This window comes from Myotis lucifugus, unplaced genomic scaffold (assembly GCF_000147115.1).
Source record: "Myotis lucifugus unplaced genomic scaffold, Myoluc2.0 scaffold_63, whole genome shotgun sequence".
Classification (NCBI taxonomy): domain Eukaryota; kingdom Metazoa; phylum Chordata; class Mammalia; order Chiroptera; family Vespertilionidae; genus Myotis; species Myotis lucifugus.
The window spans coordinates 1750800-1765480 of record NW_005871111.1 but is presented as its reverse complement, the minus strand read 5'-3'; the positions used below and the strand labels follow the sequence as shown (position 1 = coordinate 1765480).

The window sequence follows — 14681 nt, the reverse complement described above, 5'->3', positions numbered from 1 at the left end:
CCCCCTGTCACTCACAGAGCAGGGCCATCAGGGGGGTTGGGGCTCCATACCCTGTCACACACAGAGCAGGGTCGATCAGGGGGTTGAGGAGCTCCCGCCTGTCACTCACAGAGTAGGGCCGATAGGGGAGTTGGGGCACCGCCCCCTTGTCACAAACAGACCAGGGCGGATCAGGGGGTGGGGGCGCTGCACCCTGTCACACTAAGGGCAGGGCCAATGGGGAGGTTATGGCTTTACCCTGTCACACACAGAGCAAGGCCCGTGGAGGGGGGTTGGGGCGCCACCCTCTATCACCCACAGAGCAGGGCCGATCAGGGGGTTGGGGCGCCACCACTGTCACACTCAGTGCAGGGCCGATGGAGAGGTTATGGCTCTACCCTGTCACACACAGAGGAGGGCCCGTGGGGGGGGGGGTTTGGGCGCCGCACCCTGTCACACACAGAGCAGGGCCGATCAGGGGGTTGGTGCGCCGCACCCTGTCAAACACAGAGCCGCAGGGCGATCAGGGGGTTGGGGCGCCGCACCCTGTCCAACATAGAGCCGCAGGGCGATCAGGGGGTTGGGGAGCTCCCCCCTGTCACACACAGAGCCGCAGGGCGATCAGGGGATTGGGGAGCTCCCCCCTATCATGCACAGAGCAGGGCTGATCAGGGGGTTGGGGCGCCTTCTCCTGTCACGAACAGAGCAGGGCGGATCAGGGGTTGGGGTGCCGCACCCTGTCACACACAGAGCCGCAGGCGATCAGGGGATTGGGGAGCTCCTTCCTATCAGGCACAGAGCAGGGCGGATAGGGAGGATGTGGCCCACCCCCTGTCACTCACAGAGCTGCGGTGATCAGGGGGTTTGGGCGCTGCCCCTGTCACGCTGATCCCGGTGCCGGGAGCCTCGCGGCTCCGCTGATCCCGGTGCCGGGAGGCAATTAACCCTTTTACTATATAGAATAAGAGGCCGGGGGCACGGGGGGGGGCGGGCTGGTTTGCCCTGAAGGGGGTCCGGGGATCAGGGGGGGGGGGCCCCCCCTGGGGGGCCCTGGCCAGCCTGGGGGGAGGGGCTGAGGCCCATTTTTCCGGCTGGGGGGGGGACTAAAGCTCCCAAACAGCTCCTTTAATTAATTAATTAAATTTTAATTTGGGGCCCAGCTTTAGCTCTGAGGCCTTGGCTGCTGAAAGCCGATTTCTGGCCTTTGTTTTTCCTTCTGTATTTGATACAATGTTGCGGTCCGGCTGTCTGAACCTGGCTGACTGAAAGCTGGTTTCTGGGGTTTTGTTTAGCTTCTTATTTGCAACATAGTACATAGTTGCTTAGAGTTGCAGCTGAGAGGCCGGCAACTCAGGCGGGGAACGTTAGAGTCCGCCGTCACTGGAGCAAGCAAGCCTCCCTGTTCGCTTCAGTGCATGGCTGCCGGCCGCCATCTTGGCTGACAGTTAATTTGCATAAGGATATGCTGATTAGCCAATGGGAAGGGTAGCGGTCGTACGCTAATTACCATGTTTCTCTTTTATTAGTGTAGATATGGCGTACCTTTATTTTAGTTCTTCCAAAGACAAATGCTTTCTTTTATTTTGTGATTATGCTGCAATGTGAAATATAGTATAGTTGATAACTTCTCCAGCTAAGGGGATAAGCAATTTGCCTGACTTGAACTTGAGCATGGGGGGCTAATGTTACAAGTAATATAAGCATATAGCACTGCCTTCTATGCAAGTTGGGGAATGCTTCTTAATGTCTCAATCCATGGCAGTCTACATAATTCGGTGCTCATTTGGCGCTAGCTGATGGTGACAGTGGTTTGAATGGTGGTACTAATAACAATAATAATTATAAATAACAGTGTAGTTTCTATTTTAATATCTTTAGCAACAAGACATGATGTGAATGATTCATATTCAATATGATTCTTTACTGTTTCGTAAATTGTCTGATACAAGAACCATATCATCCTCTGGTAATCGTAATTGTTTTTGCTCCAATTAGAAATTTACCCTGATTGGCTATATGAGCTGTGGAACAATAATTGCTCTTTGATCTTAGTGTTTCTCCTTGATATTCTTGGATATTGGGTTGTTAGGAAAGAAGGTCATATTCATTTAAGAGTGTAACGATATATGTTAACTAAATAATATATGTATACCGTCTGTAGATCCTGATGGTTTCATTTGAGAAGTCTGCATCTTTAGGTTGTTTAAGATATTTTATACCTAATGAGATAGAGCAAAAATATTTTGGCTATTTGAAATTTAAGATTCAATGCTTTATATATTTTTTGCCTTTTTATATTATGAATGCAATATATATTTTCCTCTCTCATTTTATTCTTTAACCTGGCTTCTCTCATCCTTTATTTTTACTGATCTATTCTCTGAATTGAAAGTATAGCTGTAAATTATATATACACTAGAGGCCCGGTGCATGAAATTCGTGCACGGGGCGGGGGTTGTATGTGTTCCTCAGCCCAGCCTGCACCCTCTCCAATCTGGGATCCCTCTCACAATCCAGGACTGCTGGCTTCCAACCGCTCGCCTGCCTGCCTGTCTGATTACCCCTAACCACTTCTGTCTGCCAGCCTGGTTACCCCCTAACAGCTCCCCTGCCAGCCCGATTGCCCCTAACTGCCCTCCCTTGCCAGCCTGGTCGCCACCAACTGCCCTCCCCTGCTGACCTGGTTCCCCCCAACTGCCCTCCCCTGCAGGCCTGGGTCCCCCCCAACTGCCCTCCCCTGCTGGCCTGATCACCCACAACTGCCCTCCCCTGCCGGCCATCTTGTGGTGGCCATCTTTGACCATATGGGGGCGGCCATCTTGTGTGTTGGAGTGATGGTCAATTTGCATATTACTCTTTACTAGATAGGAGGATTGTCATGAAAAGGAGAGTATGATTTACTTCTGGAAACTCATAACCTGCTCTGTAGTTGGATTAAAAGAACTTTGAATGGAAGTTTTCTTAAACCTCTGGTTAATTGTTTAGCACACTCAAAACTGCTAGTGTATATCTTTATTATGTAAATAAATATTCAGAGAATATTTGGCTTATTATTTAATGATTAAAAAGTGGAAAATTTTTAAAAATTGATTTTTTCATAACTGTTTTATTTTGAATAGATATCATAAACTGGGAACAGGATTTAATCCCAATACATTAGATAAACAGAAAGAAAGGCAAAAAGGTTTGCCAAAACAGGTGTTTGAATCTGATGAAGCTCCAGATGGCAGCAACTACCAAGATGAGCAAGTAATACTTTTATTTTGAAATTACTATAAAATGATATTTTAAAATAGTTTGTTTTATTCATTAATTCATATATTTATTTTTAATATTTTGCATGACAGGATGATCTTAAAAGACGTTCAATGTCAATAGATGATACTCCAAGGGGTAGCTGGGCCTGCAGTATTTTTGACTTGAAAAATTCACTTCCTGATGCTCTGCTTCCCAATTTACTTGATCGAACTCCAAATGAAGAAATAGACCGTCAGAATGATGACCAAAGGAAATCAAACCGTCACAAGGAACTCTTTGCTTTGCATCCATCACCAGATGAGGTATAGTTATTTGGGAATAAAGAAGCAAGTAATTATGAAATAAACATTTTGGGAGTATGAATTACATATAGTATAGTATAATAATGTAGGGAATAAATCACAACTGAGCCGTAGCTATAATTTTTATAAATGAAACATACTTTTTATTCTAGTGAATTTATTCTTAATGAGTAATTTCTGTGAATTTAGCTCACTTACGATCCAGTTCTAGAATAAATAGGTCATTCTATTTTGTGTTCAATTGTGAAGACTAAAAGTACTAAATTAATAAAATAAGTTTTTAAAGAAATTGTGAAGGGTTGAAATATGATAAGCAGGTTCATTTTGGTGTTGCTTGTCAATTTGTAGGAAGAACCAATAGAACGACTTAGTATTCCTGATGTTCCCAAAGAACATTTTGGTCAAAGACTTCTTGTAAAATGTTTATCACTCAAGTGAGTATTCATTTTGTTTACTGCATACTTTTGTTTACTGCATTCTTCAGAGAAGTATTTTCTTGGTGGGAGGAATATAAAGAAAACGTATCTTTTTCATTAAAGAATTGATTGTACCTTTGTCACATGGTAGGCTTTGGTTTTTTGAAGTACATATTTTTTTCCTTCTTTAAAAAAGTTAAATATATATTCACATTTATATTCTGCTTCATAAAATGATTTCTCTTATTTTGTTTCATGCTGTCTTCAGAGTAATTCTGTAAGGTAGATACTATTTTCTTCATTTTACAAATGAGGAAACCAGGGTTCAAAAGCATTAGCAGAGGTTAACTAGCATACTCATTATGCAACCTATGCTCTTTTTACTCTATCATGTTAATATTATCAGTTAGTTATTAGTTCTGACTTATGAAAAAAGAAGTTTCAATTCATAGAGCTTTTTGAAAGAAGTGACTCATAAGGATGGGCCACTTCTGTGTTTAGATAACACAGACAGTTTTCTTCCTTTGAAAGCTAAGGCTTTATGTGTTTAATTAAACATGAAAGGATGCATATTGAAAATCCAATATGATACCATTTACCCACTGGAATGGGTAAGAAAAGACAGACAATTCAAAAAGACTAGCATTGTCAAGTGTTACAAAGGATGCCTAGTAGAGGCTTACCCATGTACCCAGTATCACCAAGACCCTTATTCTTTTGGCATCTGGTTGGGGTCTGCTAAGAGAGGCATCAGTAGGAAGTCAGAGGGTGGAAGAGAGTGAGATCAGGTTGGGGTACTTGTTTTTCTTAACTCATTCCCTGCTAGATCACATCGATTAGTAGTCACCCTGTCCCCAGGGCCACAGTTTTTTGTGAAGGGTCCTCCATAGAGCTGTTTTTTCTAAGTTTGGTTACCACTTGCCCATTTTCCTTTAGGTCAGGGGATGGTAATGAGCTGCTGATGTTGCTATTCCAGGGAATAGCACTCTCTGTAATTGTTTCCCCTAAGTTATGTCCAATTCTTTGTAAATGGCTTTTTATTAAACTCTTAATCCAATAAAAATATGTTGTTTTTCTCCTCTAAGAACTTTGACTGATAGTCATATGATAAAAAAATGAGCATTATTGACATTTTTGTCTGGGGCTCTCCTATATAATATAAAATGGTTAGCCACCTCCCTGGCCGCTGCTCAATAAATGTCAGTAATAATAATAACCAAGAATATCTCCAGACATAGCCAGATTTCTCCTTGGACGCAAATTAGTCCTTGGTTGATAACTACTGCTCTACCATTTTATTAACTTTCTATTTTATTTCATTAGCAAATATTGATTGAGTGCTTACTAAATGTAAGTCATTGTTTGTGGAAGTCAATTAGACATCTCAACTTACACATATTGTTATAAAATAAGTAATGAAAATTAGTATGCTAGCATTTAAAATGATAGTGAGATTAATATTTGTCATGGGAAGCTATACTAATAAAAGGCCAAATATGCTAATTAGACTGGATGTCCTTCCGGAAAGCCATGGTGGCAGGGCTGAGGAAGAGGCAGTTAGGGGCGATCAGGCCAGCAGGGGAGAGCAGTTAGGGAGATCAGGCCAGCAGGGGAGAGCAGTTAGGGGATCAGGCAGGCAGGGGAGCAATTAGGGGCATCAGGCAAGCAGGCAAAGTGGTTATGGGCGATCAGGCAGGCAGCGTAGTTAGGGGAGATCAGGCAGGTGAGCAGTTAGGAGCCAGTATCCCGGATTGCGAGAGGGATATCCGACTGCTCGTTTAGGCCTTATCCCACAGGAATTGGGCTTAAACTGGCAGTCAGACATCCCCCGAGGGGTCCCGGATTGGAGAGGGTGCAGGCCAAGCTGAGAGGACCCCCCCCCCTCCGCCTAACCCATGCACAAAATTTGTGCACTGGGCCTCTAGTATATCTCTTTTAAAATATTAAGTTTGAAAACAGACTGTAAAATATGTATACAGTGACATTCTGTATTTAAAAAAGTAATCCATTTAATAAGTGCATTTATACATAGAGAAAAGTCTGGATGGATAGGCACTAAACTGTTAATTATGGTTCTCTCTATGTTGTGAAATTTTGGATGCTCCCATTTTCTTCCAAATATTTTTATGTATCCTAATTTTTTTAAATTGAATATGTGATTTACAAACTGAAAAAGAAAACATTAGGTTTTTTAAAGTTCATTTAAAATCTTACATATCTGCATACACAAATAACCAAATTATAGTTAAGTAAGTACTTAGTGTCAGAAAGTGGACTTAAAATGCCATGAGCTTTTAGGCAGAGATTACTTATAGCTGGAAAAATTAAGGAAGATTACCTAGAGGAGGTAATTGTTGATATAAATTGAAAGATATGCCTGGAAAAGTGTTTCAGGAAGAAGGGGGGTAGCATAGATGGTGTAGCACAGATGTAGAAAAGTACAAGATAATGAGATTATTTTTGGAATGAGAATTTCTCTCCAATTATGTATTTTATATTTATTTTTAAACTACTTCATTGTTTTTCTTCCTAAAGGTTTGAGATTGAAATTGAACCCATTTTTGCAAGTTTGGCTTTATATGATGTAAAGGAAAAGAAAAAGGTAAGGTTATATGATTTAAACATAATAGATTTCAGAAACCTGATTTTAAGTTGTTTTATAAGATAAATAAGTAACAATTTTTTGAGAATTATTAAAGATGGATATTTTACAAAGAAAAATGGAAATTTAAGACTTGTTAAATATATTCTTACTATGAAATAATGTAGTTGATACCTAGATTTTATTTCATTGAAAGAGTTCAAAAGTCAGTAGCAGAAGCAACTTTTAATTTAAAAACAAGAAAAGATACTACAAGAAAAGCATTTTAGGTAATCTATTAAAGGTAACAATGATGATAACAGTGAGTTTTTGTTGACATAATTTTCAAGTTCTTACTACAACAGATCATTTATGTATATTTTAAATATTCTGTCTTAAATACTGCTGTTAGTTTTACCATCATCATTTACAGAAGGCTGTCTTATCACAGCATTTCTTGCTTGTATATTCTAAGCCTGAAGTGTAGTAGAAACTTGAAGTGCCTTCAGTGACTTCTGCTGTCAAAATATTACGGTTTCTGCAGTGGAACTTTGCTTGAGCAACTTGTATTTGCTAAATCAAAACTGCTGAGATATTGTTCATATAATTTTTAAAGACAATTTGGGATAATTCATCTCAATAATAATTTCTTTGTATATTGTAATAGAGGTTACATTTCTAATCAGAAGAGTTTGGGATATGCTTCTTTAGACTATGTTTATTGTATTATATTTTGCAAATAGTTTGTACATTTCTTTGGATTTAGACATGTAAAGAATGGTCAGTGACATATATGATAAACTGTATGTTATAGTATATTATTTTAATATCTGTAATAGTTTAAGATTGGAGATGTATGATTTTTGTGAGTTTTTATAAAATGTATAGATTTAAAAATTTGACATGATTATATTTTTTAGATTTCAGAAAACTTTTATTTTGACCTTAATTCTGAGCAGATGAAAGGATTGCTACGTCCACATGTACCACCTGCTGCCATTACCACCCTGGCAAGATCAGCTATTTTTTCTATCACTTATCCTTCCCAAGATGTTTTTCTTGTAATAAAGGTGAGAATAATCTATATATAGAATCCTAAGCGACCGAACGACTGAACGACCAGTCGCTATGATGCGCACTGAGCTCAATGCAGGAGCTGCTCCCTGGTGGTCAGTGTGCTCCCACAGCCAACCTCCCATGGCTGACCAACCTCTCGCGGTCCCTTCGCCCGGCCAGTCAGGCCCAATTGGCCTCGATTGCTGGCCAGGCCGAGGGATCCCACCTGTGCACGAATTCGTGCACGGGGTCTCTAGTGTTAAATATATTTGTTTATTTGTGTAGTGTCTGTATACTCATCTCTCTATCAGTGGTGCAGCTTTTTATGGGCACAGATTTTGCCTTTACTTATTTTTTCATCTTAATATTCTTTAACATACACTGTAGGTGCTACTTAATTTTTTCTTGAGTTAGGGACTATATTAGTCAGGGTTTTCCATAGAAACAAACCTGTAGGATAGATGCATGTGTGTGTGTGCGGGCGCGCGTGTGCGCCCGCACACACACACATACACACACATACACAAAGGAAGGATTTGGCTGAGGGCTAGCAAGTCTGAAATCTGTATGGCAGGCAGGCAGGCTGGAAATTCAGGAAAGAGTTGTTGTCTTGAGTTTGAATCCCACAGAGCAACATACTAGAAACTCAGGCAAGTAGTCTTGAGAATACCTTTTTTGAGAAACCTCATTTTTTGCTCTGTGACCTTTAACTAATTGGATGAGGCTCACCCACATCATGGAGGGTAATCTACTCTACTCAGTCTATTGATTTAAATGTTAATCATCTCTAAAAAATACCTATACAGCAACATTTAGTCTGATATTTGGTCAAACAACTGCTTTCAATTCTATTGGGTATATACCCAGAAATAGATTTCCTGAATTGCATGGTAGTTCTATTTTTAATATTTGAGGAATCTTTGTACTGCTTTCCATAGTGGATGCACCATTTTACAGTTCACTAGTAGCGGCCAAGGGTGCCAGTTTTTCCATATCCTTGCCAGTATTTGTTGTATATTTATTTATTTTTGAGAGTAGCCATTCTGATGGGTGTAAGATGATCTTATTGTGGTTTTGATTTGCATTTCCCTAATGATTAGTGATTTAAACATCCTTTCATATGCTTGTTAGCCATTTGTATAGCTTCCTTGGAGAAATGTCTACTCAAGTCGTTTGCACATTTAATAATCAGATTATTATTGTTATGTTAAGTTATGGTATTTTAAAAAATCTGTTCTGGGCATTAACTCCTTATGATATATATGTATGATTTCTCTCATTTCTTGTCTTTTTACACTGTTGGCTGTGTCCTGTGAAGCACAAAAGTTTTAAATTTTTATGTAGTCCAGTTTATCTACTTTTACTTTAATTGAATGTGCTTTTTTTTTTTGCCTCAAATCCAAGAAAACATAGTCATGTTCTTTATTTTTTCTTCTAAGAGTTTTATAGTGTTAGGTCTATGTTTAGGTCTTTGATCCATTTCAAATTAATTTTTGTATAACATAAGGTAAAGGTATAATTTTATTTTTTGCAATTGGACATTCAGGTGTTGTTTTTTTAACACCATTTGTTGAAAAGACTCTCCTTTTCTCATTGAATGGTCTTGGTACCCTTGTTGAAAATTATTTAACTGTATATACAAGGGTTTATTTCTGGGCTCTATTCTACTACATTTATCTATAGGTGTATCTTTATGCCAGTACCACACTGTTTTGATTACTGTAACTTTATATTAAGTTTTGAAATCAAGAAGTTTGAGGCTTCCAGCTTCCAACTTTGTTCCTTTTTTTAAAGCTTGTTTTGACTATTGGAAAAACAAACAAACATAAAAACACCCCATTATTGTGATTTTGATTAAATCTACAGATTGTTTTAGGTAGTATTGACATCTTAATTACATTAAGTTTTCCAGTTCATGAGTACAAGATGTTTTGCCATTTATTTGTGTTTCCTTTATTTATTTATTTTTACCACTGTTTTATAGTTTTCAAAATACAAATCTTTCAGTTCTTTATTAGTTCCTCAGTATTTTATTCTTTTTGATATTATTGGAAATGGAATTATTTTCTTAATTTCCTTTTCAAATTGCTCATTTTTAGTGTATAGACATGCAACTTATTTTTGCATGGTTTGTATCTGACACTTTGCTGAATTCTTTTATGTTCTAAAGAGTGTGTGTGGGTGTGGGTGTGGTGTGTGTGTGTGCGTGTGTGTGTGTGCGCGCGCGCGCGCGCGAGTGAAATATTAGGGTTTTCTGTATAAAAGACAATCTGTTTGAGGCAGCTTTTACTTTTTTCCTTTTTAATTTGAATGTGTTTTATTTCTTTTTCTTGCCTAATTGCTCTGACTCAGTCTTCCAATTACTATGTTGAATAGAATGGGCAAAAGTGAGCATCCCTATCTTGTTGCTGAAATTAGAGGGAAAGTTTTAAGTCTTTTAACACCTAGTATGATGCTATCTTGCGGGCTTTGCATATAAGGGCTTGATTATGTTGAGGTAGCTTTCTTAAATTCCTAGTTTGTTGAATGTTTCTTTCATGCAAGTATATTGAATTTTGTTCAGTGCTTTTTCTGTATTAATTGAGATGATCATGTGATTTTATTATAGATTAATTTTTATATGTTTATCATCCTTGCATTCCATACTGATAGCTTTTTTTTAAAAAGTTTAATCTTTACTTTCTGCCTTTGACAGTTAGAAAAAGTCCTTCAGCAAGGAGACATTGGAGAGTGTGCGGAACCATATATGATTTTCAAAGAAGCAGATGCCACCAAGGTACAGAATATCATGCCTCTCATCTCCCCCACTTTTGTATTTATTGCCATTCACTCCCATTTCCCCCAAATCCCCAAACCCAACCCTAAATTACCTCTAATCTCCCAGATTATTATCTGGGAAACTACTATATAAAGCATACTAATAAATTTAATTCATTTTTTTCTATTATCCTACTCAGTTTCTTTCATTATTTGCTTTCGCTTGTGTCACATACTGTGCTATTCTTTAAAATATCCCTCACCAAACATTAATTGATTATTTAAATTATTTTTTTTGTAGAAAGCTAATTCAGTTTAATTCCTAAATAATTTTTCTTCCATATACAGAATAGTGATATTGATTGAACATTTCCTAGCAGAACAGAAATATTCTAGGCCTCTGTCTAGCTATAGATAATTAAGAATGTGTTAAAAATAGAAAATATAACCTCTGTTTTGTCATCAAATAACAAATTTCTAGAATTTAGATAAACTTCTAAAGCAAAAATAATTGGTCAACAATAGGTACCAAATTCCAGATACCCTGAGTTAGCTATAGGAATAACAGGTGATCTTGGGTCTTTGAACACTTCATTTAATACTGGAAACACCCAGGAGAGGTATGCTTGAGAAATACTTGACAAACTAGAAAATGTTTTGCTTTCTATTTTTCTGAGATTCAGAACAAGAGCTGAGCCTTTTCTGCTATTATAAGTATATCTGAACACATGATAATCTTCTCTGATCCCTGGCTATCTGGTTGAAAGCAGCGTTAAAGTATTCAGGCTTTCCCAGGTTGTCATTTTACAAATTAAATTTGCTCTGTTATATGGAGTTCATAGGTATTATAGCAGCTTATTCCACATTTCTTCTTACATATTTACATAAGCTGATAGAATTAAGTATACTTTATAGCTAGGCTTTTAAAGCAAGAACCTATTTTTAAGGTATACTAGGTATAGCAGTAAAAGTGATGCCATTTAGCTATCTGTCCATCTTTTCCCAGCTCTGAGTCTTCAGGTAGGGAACTGTCATTAGAGTAAACCACACCAATAGACAGACTGTATAGAAAGAATATGTGAGGAATTTGGTATGGGTTTTCACTCTTGGACCATTGGTTGGATATTGCAGGTCGCCTTAGTGTTTGTTCAGGAATAGCCTAAAAGTTGAGCCAGCCTCAGGATGTCTTCCAGGTGGGCATGTACTGTTTGTACCATTAGTCTTTTTCCAGGATTTAGTACTCTTATAATATTTTTTTTTGCTTCATTTATTACTACTCTTGGCTTATTATTGGCATATTTGTGCCCTACACTCCCACTTCATGGTTGCTCTAAGTTAGGGACTATTTTAAATTGGCTCAAGTGCTTCCATATTTTTTAGAATATTTAAATTTAATGAGTTATAACCTAGAATATTTTATAGTTTGCAGTTGGAAACATGGTTATGTTTCATTTCATAAAATAGTACTTAAAATACATAAACATATTTGACACTTGCTCTTTTTTCTCCAGAGATAAGATAATTTCAAACAAAAATGTCGAAGACTTATTCTGTACATACATTTGTAGAACAGGTTAAGGTTGTTCAGTGGTTAAGATAGTACACTGTTAATTGATCTCTGAAAGGCACAGATTGTTTTTCCATCTTTGTTGAATATTGAGAATTTTTAAACTGTGTCTTTATTTATTATGAAATAGCCTTTAATTCATTTCTTTGAGCATAATCATATAATGTATAAAGTTTTGTTTTGCAGAATAAGGAAAAATTGGAGAAGCTGAAAAGTCAAGCTGATCAGTTTTGCCAAAGACTTGGAAAATATCGCATGCCTTTTGCTTGGACTGCGATCCATTTAATGAATATTGTTAGCAGTGCTGGGAGTTTGGAAAGAGATTCTACAGAGGTAGAAATTAGTACTGGAGGTAAGAGTGTTTTATATAAAATGTTTCTAAATATATAATTTTTTTTCTTTTTTCTTAGATAAGCTTGTTTTATGTGTAGACTTTGCAATGTGATGAGGCATACAATGGTTTCTTTTTTTGCCTTTTGTTAAAACCTTAACAGCTTTTTTGAGATGTAATTTGCATACCATACATTTCACCTATTTTAAGTGTATAACAGTGTTTTTTTAATGTAGTCCCAAGGTTCTGCAACCATCATTACAATCTAATTGTGGAATGCTTTCATAGTCATTAGCAGTCATTTTCCATTCTCCCCAAATCCCCAAACCCAACACTAAACAACCCCAAATCTACTTACCAGTAAGTCGTATGGATTTTCTTGTTCCAGACATTTCATATCAATAGAATTATGTAATATCTAGTCTTTTGTGTCTAGCTTCTTTTGCTTAGTATAATGTTTTAAAGTTAATCTGTGCTATAGCATGTGTCAGTATTTCATTTTTTATTGCTGAATAATGGTCCATTGTACTAGTCTGTTAAGTATGAAATAACATTATGTCTAAATAAACAACGTACATAACTTAAGTAAAAATACTTTCTTGCTAAAATATGCTAACCATCGTCTGAGCCTTCAATGAATTGTAATCTTTTTGCTGGTGGAGAGTCTTGCCTCAGTGTTAATGTCTGCTGACTGATTAGAGTGGTGGCGGCTGAAGGTTGGGGTATCTGTGGCAATTTCTGAAAATGCAACAGCAATGAAATTTGCTGCATTAATTGACTCTTTTGCCAATGATTTCTCTCTAGCATGTGATGCTGTTTGATGGCATTTTACCTACAGAACTTCTTTCATAATTGGAGTCAGTTCTTTTAAACCCTGCTGCTGCTTTATCACCTAAGTTTATATAATTTCTATATCCTTTGTTGTCATTTCAACAATCATCACAGCATCTTCATCAGGAGTCAGTTCTATCTCAGGAAACCACTCTCTCTGATCAACCATAAGAAGCAATTCCTCATCTGTTAACGTTTTATCATGAGATGCAGCAATTCAGTCACTTCTTCAGGCTCCACTAAGTCTAGTTCTCTTGCTATTTCCACCACATCTGCAGTTACTTCCTCCACTGAAATCTTCAACCACTCAAAGTCATCAGTGAGGGTTGGAATCAACTTCTTCCAAATTCCTGTTAACGTTGGTATTTTGACTGCTTCTCATGAATCTGTATTGTTCTTAATGACATCGAGAATGGAGAATCATTTCCAGAAAGTTTCAATTTACTTGCCCAGATCCATCAGAGGAATCACTGTGGCAGATATATCCGTATGAAATGTATTTTTTAAATAAAAAGGCTTAAAAGTTGAGATTACTCCTTGGTCCATGGGCTGCAGAATGGATGTTGTGTTAGCAGGCATGAAAACATTAATGTACATCTCCATTAGAGCTCTTGGGTGACCAGGTGCATTGCCAATGAGTAGTATTATTTTGAAAGGAATATTTTTTTCTGAGCAATAGGTCTTAACAGTGGGCTTAAAATGTTCAGTGAATCCAGTGAATCATGTAAGCAGATGTGCTATCATCCAGGCTTTTATAGAGCACAGGCAGAGTAGTTTAGCATAATTCTTAAGGACCCTAGGATTTTTAGAATGGCAAATGAGCACTGGCTTCTATGTAAAGTCACCAGCTGCCTGAGCCCCTAACAAGAGAGTCAGGTTTTGAAGCCTTGAACCCAGGCATTAACTTCTCCTCTAGCTATAAAGTCCTAGATAGCATCTGCTAACCTAAGGCTGTTTTGTCTCTATTTGGAATCTGTTTAGTGTAGCCACCTTCATTAATTATCTTAGCTAGATCTTCTGGATAACGCTGCAGCTTCTATATCAGCACTTGCTGCTTCACCTTGCATTTTTATGTTATGAAAGATGGCTTCTTTCCTTAAGCCTATGAACCAGTCTCAGCTAGCTTCAACCTTTTCTTTCTTTTTTTTTAAAAAAAATATATTTTATTGATTTTTTACAGAGAGGAAGGAAGAGAGATAGAGAGTTAGAAACATCGATGAGAGAGAAACATCGATCAGCCGCCTCCTGCACATCTCCCATTGGGGATGTGCCCGCAACCCAGGTACATGCCCTCGACCTGAATCGAACCTGGGACCTTTCAGTCCGCAGGCCGACGCTCTATCCACTGAGCCAAACCGGTTTCGGCAAGCTTCAACCTTTTCATCGGCATTTTCCTCACTTCTCTCAGCCTTCATAGAATTGAAGAGAGTTAGGGTCTTGCTTTGGATTTGGCTTTGGCTGAAGGGAATGTTGTGGGTGGTTTGATCTTCTGTCCAGACCACTAAAATATTCTCCATATCAACAATAAGGCTGTTTCGCTTTCTTATCTTTTGTGTGTTCACTGGAGCAGCACTTTTAATTTCTTTCACGAACTTTTCTTTGC

The 14681-nt window shown here is 37.9% G+C and overlaps 1 protein-coding gene across 5 annotated transcripts in view; it reads left to right on the top strand.

The window, feature by feature from the left end:
* DOCK7 (dedicator of cytokinesis 7) overlaps positions 1 to 14681 on the top strand; it is a 163422-nt gene that overhangs the window by 16371 nt on the left and 132370 nt on the right. For 3 of the 5 annotated variants that reach the window (XM_023754662.1, XM_023754661.1, XM_023754665.1), the window contains exons 5-11: positions 3099 to 3228; positions 3327 to 3539; positions 3888 to 3973; positions 6491 to 6557; positions 7457 to 7606; positions 10288 to 10368; positions 12103 to 12268. In XM_023754662.1, coding sequence (XP_023610430.1) covers positions 3099 to 3228; positions 3327 to 3539; positions 3888 to 3973; positions 6491 to 6557; positions 7457 to 7606; positions 10288 to 10368; positions 12103 to 12268 — 893 coding nt within the window. Of the gene's footprint in view, positions 1 to 3098; positions 3229 to 3326; positions 3540 to 3887; positions 3974 to 6490; positions 6558 to 7456; positions 7607 to 10287; positions 10369 to 12089; positions 12269 to 14681 lie in introns of those variants that run through there. The other 2 variants (XM_023754663.1, XM_023754664.1) reach the window with 2 other exon arrangements.